We start from the raw sequence: 17,914 nt of genomic DNA, 5'->3' as shown, positions 1-17,914 counted from the left end.
TGTTTGCTTATTTCTGGTTGGATTTCAAATTTTTTTTAATTGACACATAATAATTGTCCATATTTATGGAGTACAGTGTGATATCTTGAGACATGTATACAATTTGTCATGATCAAAGGTATGATACATCCACCACCTCAAACATGTATCATTTCTTTGTATCGGGAACAATCAAAATCTTTCTACTCTCTTTGAAATATACAACTAAACGTGGTCAACTGGGGAATCTGAAGCCAGGTCCTTTGCCTCCATTTTATCAGCTGTAAAATGGGTAAGTTAACATAAATCAGAAGTTCTTCTGACCTGAGGCCTTTGAAACCCTAAGAGATTCTATAAAAGGTCTATGATATTGTCTGTGGACATCTCTTCCATAAATTTGTCAAGTAGTTGGATTAATAAACATAATTCAATTCAATACTTAACTGGATATATAGTTACATGTCAGGAGCAGTGAATGAATTATGGGTCTTTGAACTGTCCAAAGACCAAGGTGGATACCTCCCTTAGGGAACTGTTTGGCACCCATCCAAAACCACCCAGTTGGGTGGTGATGCCCTATTCAAAGAGAAATTTCTTGCTAGCCAAGGAATTTTATTAGTTCATAACCTTGGGCTAAAACATCTGCGGCCTGGAGGTAGAGAATTATGGGCACAAGCTGATAAGTTCTAATTGGGCTGCTTTTACCCTCAGCTTCAATTCTGTTTATCTTGAAGAAGCTTTCTCATAATAAATCTTTCTGATGTTTAAACCTATATAATAAAGGTGCCAAGCTTGCTCATGGTCAGTCTCTCTCCACCAAGCCCTGGCCTTTTCTCTACTTGTGTCTGTTGGTCTTTTTCCTAATCCCCTCATCAACTGGTTCATGTAGTCCTGAATAAACTGTTGTGCCAAATGTGACAGTTGAATTTTTCCTATATGTTTTTCTCAATCAAATCATTGTAAAAGCATGCTAATAATGGATCCACAAGGTCATAAAGATAGAATATCACTGGTCTATCTGCTCTCTGACATCTGTGTCTCTAAGTCCTTAAAAGTTTCCAGGTTCCCTGAAGATGAAAGTGAATCAAACATTTCAATTCTCTTTTTCTCCAGTTGAACAAAGGAAGAGAGAACAATTTTCTCAGTGTGTCAGGGAGCCTGGTAAGTTGAACTTGGATTTCATTTTTAGCTAGAGAAGCTGCTAGTTCTGTCTAGATGAATATGGCCAGGCACCTTGGAGCAGATCTTCTTTCTTTAGGAATTTCTTTTTTTTTTTTTTAATAATACATTTTATTTTATTTTATTTTAACATTTATTTTTTAGGTGTAGATGGACACAACACAATGCCTTTATTTTTATGTGGTGCTGAGGATCAAACCCAGGTCCTGCCTGTGCTGGCGAGTGCTCTACCGCTGAGTCACAATCCCAGGCCTCTTTAGGAATTTCAATAGATATGGAAACAAGATCAGCAGGCACTCATTGTCCCAGGAAGGAAAGCAGCAAATCTTTATCTGGTCAATAAGCTCAGTTCTCAATATTCTCTTGATGCCATTGCTACTTGGAGTGAACTTACTCAGAGTCAAAAACCCGTTGAAAATGAAGACTGGACCCGTCCACATCCTCTCCTTGTTCAGAATCCATTGCTATCCATACATCTTTCATAGGTGGGATGGTCCCCTCTAAGGACTGCTCTCAAAAAAAGGATATCAAGTGTCCCTTGTAAGGACACCCAAGGTGAGAAAAAGGCTTGCCAGCCACAAGTTTTCACATACGTTCACAAGGGATGGAGGCTTTAGGAATGTCAGTGTTAGTACTAGGTTTTCTGGGTTTTTTTTAATATATAAAAATATAGAGATTATGATGACTGAAACTAATTTCTTTCTTCAAAATAAAGCCTTATTTTCATTCTGTAATGATGTATCTGTTCAAATCAGTGTTTTCATGAGAAAAGCAGCACAAGCATTGCCTCTTATAGGGGTTGAGGGTGATGGGGAGGACTCTGCCTCGGCTTCCTCACTGGGAAAAAAAATGGGGACAATTACGGGGCCTATCTTGCAGGTTTGAGGGGATTGATTGATTTTCTGATGCAAGTTGCCATGACAGTAGACTAAAACCTTCTTATGCCATAGTCATAGTGATTTGTAAGAGTTATTTATCCAAGACTAGGATATGAAATAATATCAAAAAGAAAGGAAATTCCATCAGTGCCTCAAAACTCTATCCACTGACCATGTTCAGTGTGTCAGGTATTAGAACTGCCTAAAAATATTTTGGTTCATCTTCTCAGGCATGAGTTAGGTTTTCATTTCCCCATCCATTTTTAAATTAGATAGGACTAATATGACGTGCTTTGGCCAATAAAGTGTGAGTAGAAGTGATGTGTGTTGTGCCTGGGTGGAAGCTATGAATGCCGGTGTACAACATGACCTGCTTTCTTACTACTACAGAGACTGTGGGAATGTGTACTGAGATGGAATCTCCATCAGCTAGATCCTGAATGAATGATGACCCAGAGCCCTCTTTTGATCCACATTTGAAATACAGAGTGAGTCAGAAATTTCCACATGGAGACACTACTATTTGAGTGTTCTTGTTTTGACAGCATCCTAATAAGTAAGCCATATTAATATGTACTGTTAGAAGCATTATTATTGATATTATTTTAGATATTTATTAATATGCATATGGGAGACTTCAAAAATAATAATTTAGTATAAATTTAGAAGAATTGCATTCGATCTTACAGACAGAATAACACCAATAATCCTTGATCAAGTTTCTATAATTTTTTTTAACTTGAAATACAACTGTTTGTGTGTAAAAGGAAAAGGAAGAAGGTTCTCTGAAAGTAGAATGCCAACCTTGTTTTTCACTATCTTAGAGCCTGCCCTAAAAATTCTAAATTAGAGTTACCAAAGTCTCTCAATATTTTGCCATAGTCTGCTTGGACAGAGAGCCCAAATACCACACCAATTTTTAAGTCCTAAATAAACCAAAATTTCAACCCACATGCATATAATTATTTCACTTGGAATGAACTTACAGGGTCAAAACCCCCTTGAAAATGAAGACTGGACCAGTCCATGGCTACCATCCAAGATGGCTACTATACCATCTTAGCCAGCAACAGGCAAATGAGACCCTTTTCACTTGGTGAAAATGATAAGGACTTGAATCTACCAAAATTTCATCCCCGAACAAGGAACTCAATATTATTGATGACTGCCAGTTTGGGTATTTGCATTTTTAAAGATTTTGCCACTCCAAACAGGAGAGCGAAACTATATCTGGAACCATTAACAGACATCCAAGTAGATATTGACCAGGGGAGAAACCTGGAGTTCAAAGCCCTCGTTGTTTCTCTTTTAACATCCTTTACCTGCCCCTCGCCTCTGATGGATTTTCTTCTCCTCTTGGGATTGTCTCAGCACAGGACTCTTCATTCCCCAGATGGGGCAGCAGTAAGTTTCCTGGCATGGCAGGATCTCACAGAAAGTAATTTCAGGTACTTGTAAGGAGGTCTGTGTGGTTGCCAGTGATGTAGGAAGCACTGCTGGGCATGTAGCAGAGGGGAGGGAAGCATTAACGTTAACCAGAAAGGCGAGTTTCTTGCATTGACATTGCACATGTAAGAGGGCTGAGTTTGACAGTGAGGAATGCAAAGACCTTACCTGAGGGGGAGACTGTGGGTGGCAGAGTTGCCTCCTGAGAGTTTGTGATATTGCTGGAGGAGAATGCAAGGATTAATGAGACAGACCTTCAAGAATCCTTCTCCCAAAGGAATGTAAGATCTGAACTCTCACCTTGGAGGGAGATCTGGGACACGCTGGTCTTGATCTTTCAAGCTAAGTATGTAAAGGGAGACTATCATCAAAGCACTGTTAAGAGAGAGAGAGAGAAAAAAAAAGCATTATCTGAAAGATTTGTTTCCATATATATCTCACACATCCAGCCAGCCAAAGATGTACTCTCACAGGCCACACAGATGGGCACGAGGGGGAGGGGCAGCCATAGCTGACAAAAACACCGTGGAAACCAGCACAGTTAGGCTTTTCTGCCCTGGTGAGAAAAAGCCCGGGGCTTCCTGCAGCTCTGAGGCTCCTGGGGTATCCACACTGATGGATTTTTCCATAGAGCAGCTCTGACAAGCTATCTCAGATGTGGCTGTCACTAGTGGAAGATTACAAGAGGAAGCATGTTAAGAGCAGGAGGCAGCCCTCGGCTCCTTGCAGGGAATAGCCAGTGCAAAGTTCACTTCCTACTGGTGAAGGCCATCTACTGAGCAGTACAGGGAGATGGAAGGAGGCACAGGAGTAACCAGCTGTGGTTTGACCACCTTTGACCACCTTTGACTTCTTCCTGCTGCCTGTCTTTCCACATCCAAATTGGGCAGAGAAAGGAAAAGAAATGTCTTAAAGCACCCATTTCCACACTAACTTCGAAATAATAAAGGTGCCTTCCCCTCCCGTTAGTAGAACTTGCATATCCAAATGGAAGGTTTCCCTGAAGGGTCTAGACTCTGGGACACTATACCAACAATGCTCACGCATCCAAAGACCTTGGGTTCTCTTTGAGGGCTATTTCCAGCATTCTCAAGAGCCACACAAGAAAGTCTACTGATGTCTTTTCAGTCTCCATTGTGTACTTTTCTTGAAGCAGGGTCTACTGAATTGACTTCTTGCCAACTTGACTTCACACCTGGTTCTCCAAACTTGGCCAGCAGTTTTCCCGGGTCATAGAATGAAATTGATATCTGCTCCTTTCTTTGGGGTAAACCCTGGTTCAGACTCTTCTCAGGTACATCACAGGCCAGAAACAAGAAGCCAAATACCTCCCACTCGTGGTCTTAGTGGCCAACAATATTGGAATTCATAAAATCCAATAAATATATTTTAAAACCAGTCTCTTCACCTCTAATTAGGTTTCCTGTCACCTTTCCACTGGGCTGACCATGATAAGTGTGTCTATTCCTGATTTGGAAATCCCAGGAGAAGACAAGCACTTGGGAGAGTGAGAAACCTGTAAAGGCACTTAATGGGGATTCTGTATCGTCGCATCAAATTCTTGGGCATCTTTCATAGTGGGCAGTACCAAGTCATGCTAAGCTGGAGGTGGAGCTCATGCTTAGCAAGCTTGAGGTTCAGGGTTCAATCCCCAGTACCCCCCCCCCAAAAAAAAAAAAGAGAGAGAGAGAGAGAGAGAGAGAGAGAGAGAGAGAGAGAGAAAGTGAGTGAAATGCTGTGGGGAGCAAAGGGCACAAAGAGATCTGCTGGGAAGCTTCTTTAGATCAAGAAACTGGAAAAACCTTGGGGCCTTTGCTTGCTTTCCCTCTGAATGGTTATCTTCCCTAATCAAGGCCCAGAAGCCAGTCCTTTCCCACACTCACAAAGCATTTTTTTTTTTTCACCATGTGAATAGTCAGACTAAAAACAAAAAAGGAGTATTCAAAGGCCCAGAGAACACAGGCAAGATGACCAGTAATCAAAGGCCAGGGGGCCACTGGGGCAGTAGCAGGAGCCTGGAGACAGGCTTGAGCAAGCACCCTGCATCCCAACAAGGGATCCCTCCCACCTCCCAGCAGAGGGACAGTGGTCAAAAGCCATCCAGCTTGCTTAGCAAACACTGTCATCCTTACTGCTTTCACTTGATTCAACTGCTCAGGAGATTTGGCTATACTTTCATCACACTGGTTGCCTTTTTATACATCTTGGTAACCCTTTGGTATAAAGTGTTCACTGAAAAATCCAGAAGAATCTTAATGAACATGGGTGACCAGAGAGAGTAGATTACAGCTGATTTCCTACACTCGTCTTCCCATATGAGAAAGTTATTTGCAAAGCTAAAAAACACACACACACACAAAAGAACGTGCTGCTAAAACACAACAGTTGATAGAAAAAAAATACCTGTCATCCTTCAGCTCATATTTAATTGCAAAAAGCCGGTGCCTTCTTTTTCAAAATATGAATTTAAAAGGGGCTCCCTCATTCTAAGCTATTGAAGGTCAGTGCCTAGTTTTAAGCACTCCTTCCATGTCTTCCAAGTAAATTAGGTCAGTACCCAGCTCACATGTGAGAAAATAAAGATGAGAAGGAAAAGAAGACTTGACATAACATAACATTGAAGTTTTTCTTACCAAAATGCCATCACAGCAATGAGAATTATAACCAAGGTCTGGAAAACCCAGCTAGGACAAAACTGTTTTTTTCCTGAAAAATAAACCTACAAAAAAGTTCATTAATGAACAGTGATACATCAGCACATGAACTGTAAGGAGGAAGCGGGAAGAGCTGCTCCCAGCAGGGGTCTTTGACACCACCCCATCCCCACCCCCACTCACCTCTCTGAAAACAACTTTGATTCAAAGCCCAGCACCAGGCCCTCCCTTCCCTTCCAAGCTGCAGAATTCTCCCTTCCCCATACCCTGCAGACAATAGTCTATGCCATTCATTAGGCACTTATTCTTGCAGTGTTTCCAGAGAAGACCATCTATATGACAAGACACTGTGAGAACCCAAATGTCTATCTTTTACTAGAATACTTTTAAAAATCAAAGTATCTTCAGGATGTAAAGAAATAAATTCCCACCAAAGAATTTCAGGCATCATGACAGAACATGAAAAAGATTCTATGGCATAAAACCCAACTAAGCTCTCCAATGAACTCTCTCATTGGTATCTAATCCTTCTGCCTATTTATAAGGAGACAGCTCTGGACCCGTGTCTTATTTATTCTTACATCTACCTATTCAACACGTGTTTTTTGAGCTCTGCTTTGTACAACACTATAGGAGATATTAAAATCAGTAAATTACAGGGCTGGGATGGTGGCTCAGTGGTACAGCGCTCACCTAGCACATGTGAGGCCCTGGGTTCGATCCTCAGCACCACATAAAAATAAATAAATAAAATAAAGATATTGTGTCCAACTACAACTAAAAAATAATATTAATAAAATAAAATAAAATCAGTAAATTACAGAATGAGACAAACCTTAAAGACTGATACATGTTGGGATGGGTCGAGAATTACAGGATTGACAGCTGAGGAACTGGTAGGAAATCTGGCTGAGAAGTTCTCTGCCCATTTATTTATTTATTTTTTAAATATTTATTTATTTTTTTATTTTTCAGCGGACACAACATCTTTGTTTGTATGTGGTGCTGAGGATTGAACCTGGGCCGCATGCATGCCAGGCGAGCGCGCTACGGCTTGAGCCACATCCCCAGCCCCTCTCTGCCCATTTAATAAGGTGCCCATTAAATATGAGTTTCCTACCCTGTATCCTCAGAAGAAAGCAAATGTAATACTCGCTTTGCACTGGGAATTATGAATAGGAAGCTCACATTTCAGTTGCAAGCATATTGGAGAGTGGAGACAATTAAGAAATAGCTTCGATTTGGTCTTAGGTTGAATTTCTTGAGCTTGTTATTTGATTAAAGAAAATATTCTTCAATGTAAAAAGGGGTTTAACTATATACTTTTCAACAAGTACACAAACCCTTTGGGTTATTATAACTGAGTCATCCATGTGGCCCCTGGAAGTTAGTCTGAATATCAAAAAGTCAATGGTATATACCATTCCTGTGTCTTAGTGGAACTGTTCTGGGTATGTCCTAACAGTATGCTGTATTATTGTTAAATTAAGTAGTATTATCCTACTCTTCACGGGGGCTTGGTTATTTTAAATCTCCATGATTTTCTCAAAATTCTTTAACCAAGCATAAGGAAATAACCCAAGACCTGAAGTCCAACTTGGAGTCAATCCTGAACAAATCATCTAAATGTCATTGATCCTCATTTTTCCTTATCAATAATAAGATAGGAATAATAAAATAATATATGCCGATATTTTGGAGTCATTGGGTGGGTCCAATTAACAATGTAATGTTCTCCAATTCAGATGTGTGTAAGAATTACTATTAAAAACCTAAAGGCCCTGGAAAATTCTGTTTAAACAGGCCTCATCCAAAAGGGGGAGGGGCTGGGATTCTATGAGAAGTAAGATAATTGAAATATTTATCTGTGGCTATTTCTTCCCTCTTCCCTTCTCCTCCACATACTTTGAATTCTAACTTGAATTCTTAAGTCCTTCCTACCTCACCCCACCCTAGCTCTTGGAGGTGCAGAAAAGAGGAACAGAAGAGCAACTGGATGGGTGCTAGATCAGGTGACCTCAAGCTTTCTCCAGAATGGGTCTTGGCCAGCACGGGGAGCAATGTGGACGTCAAGGCCCCTCCCAGCTAAACTTCTTACCATCTGGTAAGGCCCATCAACTGCTCACAGAAAGCACTTTGCTTATTAACGTCCCCACCAACCCAAGAGTACCACTCCCCACCACACATGTATGTCAGTGACCCAATAACTCAAGGAGGCCTCAAGGAAGAAAAGTCACCTAGTGGGTTGGTGATGGCCTAGAAGGGAGAGTCAACTTCACAGACACAGCTGAGATGTCCTACCAAGACATCACAGGGGGAGCAAAACATTCCCCATTATTTGTACTTTATTAAATTCCCTGGATGAATCTGCCACACACCAACATATGAGAATCCAGCACAGCGGGTCTGAACACATCAACTTCAGTGAGCACGTGTCCAGCACTTTCTACGATCCACGCACTCTTCTGAGTGCTTTGCAGACACCAATGCCCATATCTGCACAAGCACCCTTGATAACCCTGTGAGGCAGCTATTTTTATCATCCTAATTTTAGAGACAGGGAAAAGGAGGCACAGGAAGGCTAAATGCCTCACCCCAAGACCACACACTAATAAGTCACAGAGCCAGGATTTGAATTTTTAAAATCTGGCTTTACAATCTGTGCTCTTAAACACAATGCTATGCTGTCTCCATTGTTCTGTCCCTAAAAACAAAAGGAAACATTTGGCCACTGTTGTTATTATTCAAAAAGTCTTCATGGCTTACTGAATGAACTAACCCTTCCAGTGATCCAGGAATTCTGAGCCTAAGATATATTTTTCAGACTTATCTTCACAATCCTCCTTAACCAACTCCCACCTAGTCCTTCAGTGAACCCAGCTCCCAGGGTTTTGCTTCTGCCATTCCATCTGAAACCTCTCCTACAGATCCACTGCTGTTGCCCAAGCATACTGTCTATGAAGCCAGGGTCTCATAATATACTCAGGGCAGTGTCCTGAGCCTCTGCAACCTTTATCACATGCAGCTAAAACCATTCTTTTTTTTTTTTTTTCTCTCCATCTCCCTGAACCTTGTAGTTCCTTAGAAGAAGAGATCACATCTGACTTATCTACTACCAACTGGCCTCTTAGAGAAACTGCAAGAGTCAAAGAGTTTGTCCACACCCCAACTCCCACCCCGTCCACACATTCAAAACACTCAATCATTTTATGCTTTTAATTTAAATTGTGAACCTTCAGGGAATATCCTCAGACTGAACTTTCCATTCATGTATTCATCTGGCAAGTATTTCTTGAGCACCTAATATGTACTTGTTCCTAGGGACACAGAGTGAGGAAGGTGAACCCAGGATCCACTCTCATGGACATATATAACATTCTGAGATAACTACAAAATAAAGAGAAGCTTTGGGTGTAAGACGGGAGCTATAGAGATTGCAAGTGACCAAACTGCACCTATCAGGACTGTCCTGGATGTAGATATTATTTCCTCCATTCTTTTTGCAAATTAGTTAGTATAAAGGGGCACTTTTCCTACATTTTTAGTGCTTTGTGTTTATAGAGCAATATGTACCTAGCACATATTTAGCACATGTAATCCTATCAATGATCTTTGTAAGGTGGAGACTAGAATTATGTTTCTCAATTTGATTAAGTAACTTGCTCAGAATGTGTGTATGTGTGTATAAATGTGTATATAAATACATTTACCCATGTATTTATGTTTATTGGTACACCAAGAAGCTTGTCAGCAGTATGACAATTTAATAGTTTTTAGAAGAATTGTAAAATACTTCTGAGTCTTTTTCTAATACTTCAACACAGTATAGCAAGGGGAGTAGAGAGTGAGCTGAAGCAGTGGCCTGAACATGGGGTCAGCCTTTAACAGGGCACCGTTACAGTTATGCATATCTTCCCTGGCAAGCACTACCTTTGGACCAGTGGTGGATAAGGGAGGAAGCTGAATTTCACAGCTTTCTGTGAATTGCAGGGAGTAAAGGAGTAACTTAGGAGGGGACTAAGCTACTGGCTCACAGGTCTCTGACGGAGAGGGCATCCTTCAAGTCAATACACAATTAACCTTCACTTTTTATTGGAAATATTATCTTACTTGATGTGAGTTGTCTTAATTAATGAAACCATCACATTTTAACCTTTGCAAGCAAGTGAATGCTATTTCCCCACTAACATATTTAGTACTAAATTTAGAAGGGAAAAGAGGGATTTGAGGATTAACTGAAGTCCCTTTGAGATCTTCATAAGGAACTAGGTGAGGTCAAGACAAACACATAGATTTTATAGCCTATGGCCATTTTCAAGTAGGGGCTACTGAGTTTTACCTGACCAGGACAGTATAAACAAAACTGGCCAAATAATATTTCTGAAATAGACATGTTCTACATCCTTTTTTCTCAACTTCTACCCTTTTAAAAAACAGCTAATATCCATTAAAACATTAGTATGAATGACCATTAGTACAAAGACCTAAAGTATATGAGATACAAATTAGAGAATTCCACCAGCAAATAAATAAATGGGAGAAAAAATTCTTGATCAATTTCTCTAAAGACTTTTATTTCATATAGAAAATATCACCTCTGTTATTATGAATTTAAGAGTATTTACCTTGTTGGATTTTTTGGGAATGGCCCTTCTTGGAGAAGATGTACTAACAGCTCTACTAAATTTGCTTTGAAAAGAGAGAGAAAGAATTGATTACTATTCAAATGCCTCTCCAGGAGTTATATGACAAAGGCCCAGGCTGTCACTAACACATCAGCAGGACTTTCTTTTGTAATGCAGTGATAACTTGAAAAGAGAAAAGTCAAAGCAGTTGGGCCGGTGGGGGTGGGGGTGGGGTGGCACTTGTTAAAAAAAAAAAAAAAGCAACCTTTGTGAGCATAAATGAATGCATTAAGAAATACATTTCTGTTTTCCTCAGAAATAAATCTCAGAAAATGTGCATTTACTTCCTTAAATAATGAAAACAAAGAATAAGAAGTTTTTCCCCTGTGGATGAACCTTGGTGTTCTAAATTTGGAAATAACCACCTCTCTTCATAAAGGAGAAGCCATCTTTCTGCTAAAATTGAGCACTTCCTATAACGAGCGCTAGTAAACAGATGGCTCATGTTTTGTTTGATTTTTAAAGCAGCAACAGAAAAAAATAAGAAAAGTATCACATAAGGCCATTACGTTCGAAAACACTCTAAGGGAAGAATAGGGACTTCGTGATCAGAAAGCAATGATTGCTGCTTGATTGAAAGACTGATCTTTATATTGATGTAGTTATTTAAAGAGCCCACTCTCTCCTTCCCCAAAATTTTAGTGGATATACTGGACACACCTGATGGAACTCGCTTCACTGGCTGATGTCTTCAAACTACTGAGTCGCTTTAACCTGGCCAACTTCCTGTTCCATATTTCCAATTCTTCTATTCTTTCTTCAAGGTTGTTGGTTAGTTTGCAGAGCTGCTTCACAGCTCCTACATTTTCCATGAAGATCTGGTCCTAAAAAAGGGAAATGATACAAAGTACATAAAGGTACAGTTTCAGGCCACCAGGTAACTGTCCATATCCATCCTAAGACAGTCAGAACACCCTGTTGGAAACGGTTATTTACCCACACTTCAAGTTCATTACCCACAACTTCAAGTTCATTCTAGATAAATCTGGAGAGGTTTGAAACTGAAAGCAGTCTGCTAAACTGTTGGCTGCGTAGTAAAACTGCTTCTGTTCAATTTGCAATAAAATGGAAATATGTCCTTGTAACCTAAGAGAGAATGGAGCTGAAGGACGTTGTCAAGTTCAAGATCCAAAGATTTATTTTCAATAGCTATTATGCTATATTTAAAAGTCATAAAAAGAGTCAGAACAAGCTTCCGAATGTTGATTTGTGTGTTCATCACTAAATCCCCATAAGAAGTGACTCCAACTCTCTCCCTAGTAAAATGTTTATCCAATTGCTGAGGCAAAGCAGGGAGGAAGGAAGACCTGTGCTTTTCTCGAAGTCCTATCTGAAGGGAAAGCTAGAAAGGAGAGATGGTAAGGGAGAAATGAAAGACGGAGACCAGGCAGAGATACATAGCAGAGTTTATTTGTCAGAGCTGACAAATATAGGCCATCTCTCCATAGTGGAGAGAGGGGCAAACAGGCTTGGGTTCCAGGACTTATGGGGTAGGCTCAGGAATCAGAGCCAGGCAGGTCCTAACACAGGCCTTGAAGGGTTGGGTTGGTATGAGGGAGTGGGGAGCCTTTCTCAGAAACACCCCTGGGAGGGAAAGTGAAACTTTTTCCTTAAAATGGCAGTTGTCACTTAGAATGGGCATCCAGATGCTAAGCAAGGAACTTATACTACTACCTTTTGTAGAGGTGAGGCCCCAGGTAAAATGTAATAAGCTTCTTTCTCTGTGAGAGGCTAAGTCTTGAGTTAAATGTCTGCTTTAACCTCTCAATCACTATCATGAACAATTTACATTTTAACCGAACTCTCAAACAAGATTAAACACACACACACACACACACACACACACACACACACACACACACAATTATTCTAGTTCCAAGAAATACACTCACTCATCAGAAAGGGAAAGGAGAGATTGCCAAACCAGAGAACCCAGGCCATCCTCCCCAACACCCAGATACTTCAGTTGTCTTAAGTATCTGTCTCTCAGCCACACACACACAAAAACTGGGACATTCTTGTCAGCTGGCATCCTGACCCCCTGATCTCTCCTCTCCTAAAGCACTCTTTGCATCTTTAAGAGGCTAGTCCACTGCCTAAAGAAATGAGCCCCAGGCCAATGGCTCTAGAGTGGTTGTGGTTGGGAGGTCAAACTCAGGGCTGCATGTTTTTGAGATTCTCATTGCGTAAAATCAAGCTTAAGGGGAAACACTCTGGAAAGCTATCATTCAGAGTAGAATCAAAAGCTCAATCTTACAGATCTAAGGCTTAGTTCATGTGGCTTAAAGACAGGTAGGTCTTGTGAAAGCGTTGGAAACTCTTAAAGTCCCAGAGTCACAGAGCTCTAGTAAAGCCCCATGTCTCCATGCCTGGGGTCTGAAACCTTTCCTAATTCTAGTAGTTACCTTTGCTAGAGATGTCTTTCTCAAGGCCAGTCTACATCCCACTGTTCCCAGGACTTTCTCAGAGGCCACTGGCCAGGATACACCATTCTCTTCTACCGTGTCCTCAGAACATGTTAGATTTTGTCACTTGGCCATTTGTGGTGTCCAGGTGTCATGCGCCAGTCTCCCCACTCAGTAGGAGTCTGTGGAGGGCAGCCACTGTGTTGACCATGCGCATGTCTCACCAGTATTTAGCACATGCCTGTGCCCTTGGAACACAGGAAAGTAAATTGAAGGGTACTGAGAGCTTGGGGAAAAAAAAATAGAAAGTTTTCCTGTTTGGGAAGCAAAATGGCTGAAAGCTTGATCCCTGAGGACTATGCTTAATTTAAGAAAACTCAAAATGAACAAATAAATAAAGACATCCCTCTGTTGAATTTTCAAAAGTTACCCCCAAACCTTATATTTTTCCTGAAGTATTATCAGATACCCTTTAACTATCCCCCCAAATCTTGTAACTTAATAAGATCACTATGGAGTGGAATTCAGCAGTATCTAACAAAATGACATGTTTTTTATTTTTTAAGCCAGTAATCCCACTCCTAGAAATCTACTCTAGACCTCATCCCCTGGTGAAAGGTAAGAAGAAGGAGGAGGAGGAGGAAGAGGACAGACTAAAATCAACCCAATGTACACCAATAAGGGGTTTTTATAATAAACTGTGGTACATTTACATAATAGCATATAATGGAACTGTTTGAAAAATAAATGAAGAATATTTCTATATACTGTCATGGGGCAAAGCCTAGGATATACTATGGGTAGAAAACAACAGGTATAGAAGACTGTGTATAGTATGCTACCTTTTGTTTAAAACAAGGGGAGGATACAAAAATATGCACAAATTTTCTTACGTTGGAAAAAATGAAGGGTAAACCAAAAACTAATTTAAAATTCTTACACATAATGGGAAGGAAAAAATGAGGTGGGTGAAATGAATAGAATCCAGGCTCTCTGAATATACCTTGTTCTATAAATTTGCCTTTAGAATAATGTGAGTTTTGAAATAATTATGAAACATAATTAAACTACAAAACATCCTCTAAAAATAAAAAGCAAAAGCAAACAAAGGAAGCAATTTTGTATTGAGTTTCTGGATGAACCTCACAGAAAGGACTTATTTTAAGTGTCTTGAAAGCACAGTAATTTGTCCATTCTTAGTGGGATGTATCCCAAAGGAGGGGAAAAAAAGAAAGAAAGAAAAAAAAAAACAGAGATCTTAAACTTTTCAATAATCATAGATCCAGAAAAAAAATAGCAATGGATAATACACAAGCATACACCATACCATTTATAACTGGATGAAACAAATACATAGCTAAGTTAATTATGTTAGAAACTGCAAGTTTTAACATTTTAAGAGAGAGATATAAATATAAAGCCAAACATTAAAGTAAAATTCTTTGCAATATTAAATTTAAGTTAGAAATATTACAATGAATTCCTAACACAGTCTATTTTTAAAAAGAAAACAAAAATCCCTAGCTATGTTCACAAAAAAAAAGAATAGGAAAAAAAAAACATTTCCAACTACTAACAATGAGCACTCTCATGTGGTCTGTAAATATCATTCTTGCTGAAAGGAACCAGGACTCTGGAAAACTGGTGATTCCAGATTTGGGGTAGGAGCCCTGTGCAGTTAACCTGCAGTTAACCTGACTTACAACTGAGAAGGTAGGGGAACTATGAGAATCGTGAGGTTGTGTCAAAATGACTCCAGAGGCAACTGGAGAAAGTCCCCTGGGCTAAAGATGGGACATCAAAGGACCAATCACTGCAATAGATCAAAGAATCAAATGTGTTTTTTAAAAGCATCCAAAATCCTACTCAATTTTTTGAAACATGTTATTTCTACCCTTTGGAGGATAGCAGAGGTTTAACTGAGTTTTATGAAAGCTTATGAATAAAAGAAAGAGTGAAGCTTATTTTTCCTTTCCTGCATATCAGCTACCTATTTAATAAGGGAAAGGTCTTCATTTTAGAATTCCAGAGAATGAATAAAAAATGATTGTTATGGTTTAGATATGAGAAGTCCTCCAAAAGCTCATGTGTGAGACAATGAAAAAACAAAGTTTAGAGATGAAACGATTGGGTTATGAGAGCCTTAACTCAATCAGTGAATTAATCCCCTGGTGGGGATGGGTCACTGGGGGTGTGCCCTTGGGGTATATTACTAGTATCTGGCAAGTGCAGAGTCTCTCTCTGCTTCCTGATCACCATGTGAGTTGCTTCCCTCTGCCACACTCTTCTGCCATGATTCTGCCTGACCTGGAGTCCTGAGTAATGGAGTTGCTATCTATGGACTGAGACCCTGAGCCCCAAATAAACTTTTCCTCCTCTAAAATTGCTCTTGTTAGGTCTTTTAGTCACAGCAGCAAAAAAAGTTGACTAAAACAATGATAGTGTATCAATATTTTCTGACTCTTAATAAAACAATGGATCTAGATAGCGATTCTCAATGGATGATAAAACCGTAAGTATACACTTGTTTCTTTGTTTCATACATACATATATAAAAACAATTGGGGAAATTTCAACACTGACTGGATTTGATATTAAAGAATTCCTATAAATTTTTAAGTATGATAAGTGATTCTGTTTTTAAGAGGTAGTTCTTCCCTTTTAGAAAAAAAATACTAAGGCATCTATAAGAATATGATATGATATTTGTGTTAGTCAGCTTTTCATTGCTATGACAAATACCTGAGAAAAATAAACTAATAAGGAAGAAAGGTTTATTTTGGTTCACAGTTTCAGAGGTTTCAAATCATGGTCACTTGGCCCCATTGCTTTTGGACCTGTAGCAAGGCAGAACAGTACTATGATGGGAAAGTAACTGGTAGAACAAAGCAGTTCAACTCACAGTAGTTGAGAAGGAAAAAAATAGGCAGGAAAGTGCTGGGGTCCCAATATCCTCTTCAAGGTCACACCCTCCAAGACCTAATGTCCTTCTACTAGATCCTGCTCTCTAAAGTTTCTACCGCCCCTTGCCACCTGCCCCGGCCAAGTGTCACAGACTGGTGACCAATGGCCTCTGGAGACATTTAGGATCCCAACCTTAGCAACTTGGGAGTTCACTTTAAATAATCCAGCTGGTGGAAGAAGGTAGTTGGCAGGGGATTTAAATAATATAGGATTGGATGAGAATTTGTAACTAGAATCTGAGTGAGACATACCTTGGAATTTCATTACTATTTTCTCTAATTCTATATATACTTGAAATTTTTCACTAAAAAGATTATTAACAGAAATAAATGCCAAAACAAACAAACAAAAATCTCCTGAAAAAAAAGTTCTTCTAACTGTTTGAATCCTGGTGCAGATTTTCCTGGGCTTCTAAATTTGTTTTGATAAAAATAAGGCATAAATCACCAAGATAAGACCAGCAGTCTGTGATTTTAAATCATAATGGACATTAAATGATTATTTACTATGTTTATACTGCAAACAGCCTTATTCTATAATTATAACTGTATTATTTACAGTGGATCACATGGCCAGTCGATGTCAGCCCAGCAGTCCCAAACAGAAGCCCAATCATCCTCTCTGCCCCTTCCTGTGACCTGCTCCTTGACAGGCAATCTATCAGCACTATCCGCTCCATGTCCTAACCCTCCCACATCTGCCTGCTCCTTTCCATCCTTTCTGGAACGAATTCTACTTTTTTCTATTTCTTAGCAACTGGCTTCTTCCTTTTCTTAAGTTTAATATTTGCTTGATACATTAATTTGTGATTTAGCCCCAACCAAAGTGGAACATAAAGAATGATGATAAAGTCCCCACTAAACCACAGTGAGTTATTCCAGCAGTGTCTTCTTCAATGAGACTTTTAATACTGTCTCATGAGATATGAGCAGTGGCTACAACTGTCCAGTTACTTGTCAATAATGATAAAAAGCCAGCTCTAATTTCTTCAGCTCAAATCTGCCAGCATCATATGTCTTTCAGGTAGGTCCGATAGACAAGGAGATCATTCATGTGTTTTCCTATTCAAGGGGAAATAAAGGTGGAGAGGGAATTTACTACTTTTCGGATTATAATTATGACCTGTCCTTACTTTATGGATCCAACAGAATATTACCAAAAAATAAATTCCAAGAACACGGTATAGGGATTGACTCTTGCTAGATTACTTAAATGTTCTTATTTCTGACCTCCGTCACCACAGTGAGGCCAGCATATTAAAAAATATAATCTATATTTTTCTGAAAATGTCCTTTTCTACATAGGTGATACAGTCTCTGTGAGAAGATTTTGATCAGGAATGTGCATCACAAATGCCTGAGAAATTAATTTTTTTTTTAATACACTAGGGTTGTGATGGGTGTACGCTGTGGCATTTTGAAAAGTTTCCCCACTTGATGACCATCTTTGGTTATAAACATTCTTTATAATTGAACCTAATTTAATTATTCAGCTCTGTCCAGATAGTAACAATTTTAAACCGGGGCCACTGCCTCTGCTGAAACACAGCTTTACAGTTAGGATGGAAAAAATGATCAAACCAATTTTCACCACCAAAAACCTACTAATGAGACTGTGGAGGAAAAAGTGGCAAATGTTCCAAATCACACAAGAATCTTTTACTCCCTGTTTGAAATACTTGCTTTTCGGTCAGCATACATATGGACAGCATGAGCACATTTTCT

The 17,914-nt window shown here is 39.5% G+C and overlaps 1 protein-coding gene across 1 annotated transcript in view; it reads right to left on the bottom strand.

Annotated features, from left to right (window-relative positions):
- Myrfl (myelin regulatory factor like) overlaps positions 1 to 17,914 on the bottom strand; it is a 116,430-nt gene that overhangs the window by 10,128 nt on the left and 88,388 nt on the right. The window contains exons 14-19 of the mRNA XM_076855407.1: positions 11,482 to 11,645; positions 10,762 to 10,825; positions 6,116 to 6,201; positions 3,783 to 3,857; positions 3,651 to 3,703; positions 3,359 to 3,529 (exon numbers count right to left, since the gene is read on the bottom strand). Coding sequence (XP_076711522.1) covers positions 3,359 to 3,529; positions 3,651 to 3,703; positions 3,783 to 3,857; positions 6,116 to 6,201; positions 10,762 to 10,825; positions 11,482 to 11,645 — 613 coding nt within the window. The remainder of the gene's footprint in view (positions 1 to 3,358; positions 3,530 to 3,650; positions 3,704 to 3,782; positions 3,858 to 6,115; positions 6,202 to 10,761; positions 10,826 to 11,481; positions 11,646 to 17,914) is intronic.

This window comes from Callospermophilus lateralis, chromosome 4, assembly GCF_048772815.1.
Source record: "Callospermophilus lateralis isolate mCalLat2 chromosome 4, mCalLat2.hap1, whole genome shotgun sequence".
NCBI lineage: Eukaryota > Metazoa > Chordata > Mammalia > Rodentia > Sciuridae > Callospermophilus > Callospermophilus lateralis.
Note: the sequence above shows the minus strand (reverse complement) of the source record. Positions and strands in the feature narration are given on the sequence as shown.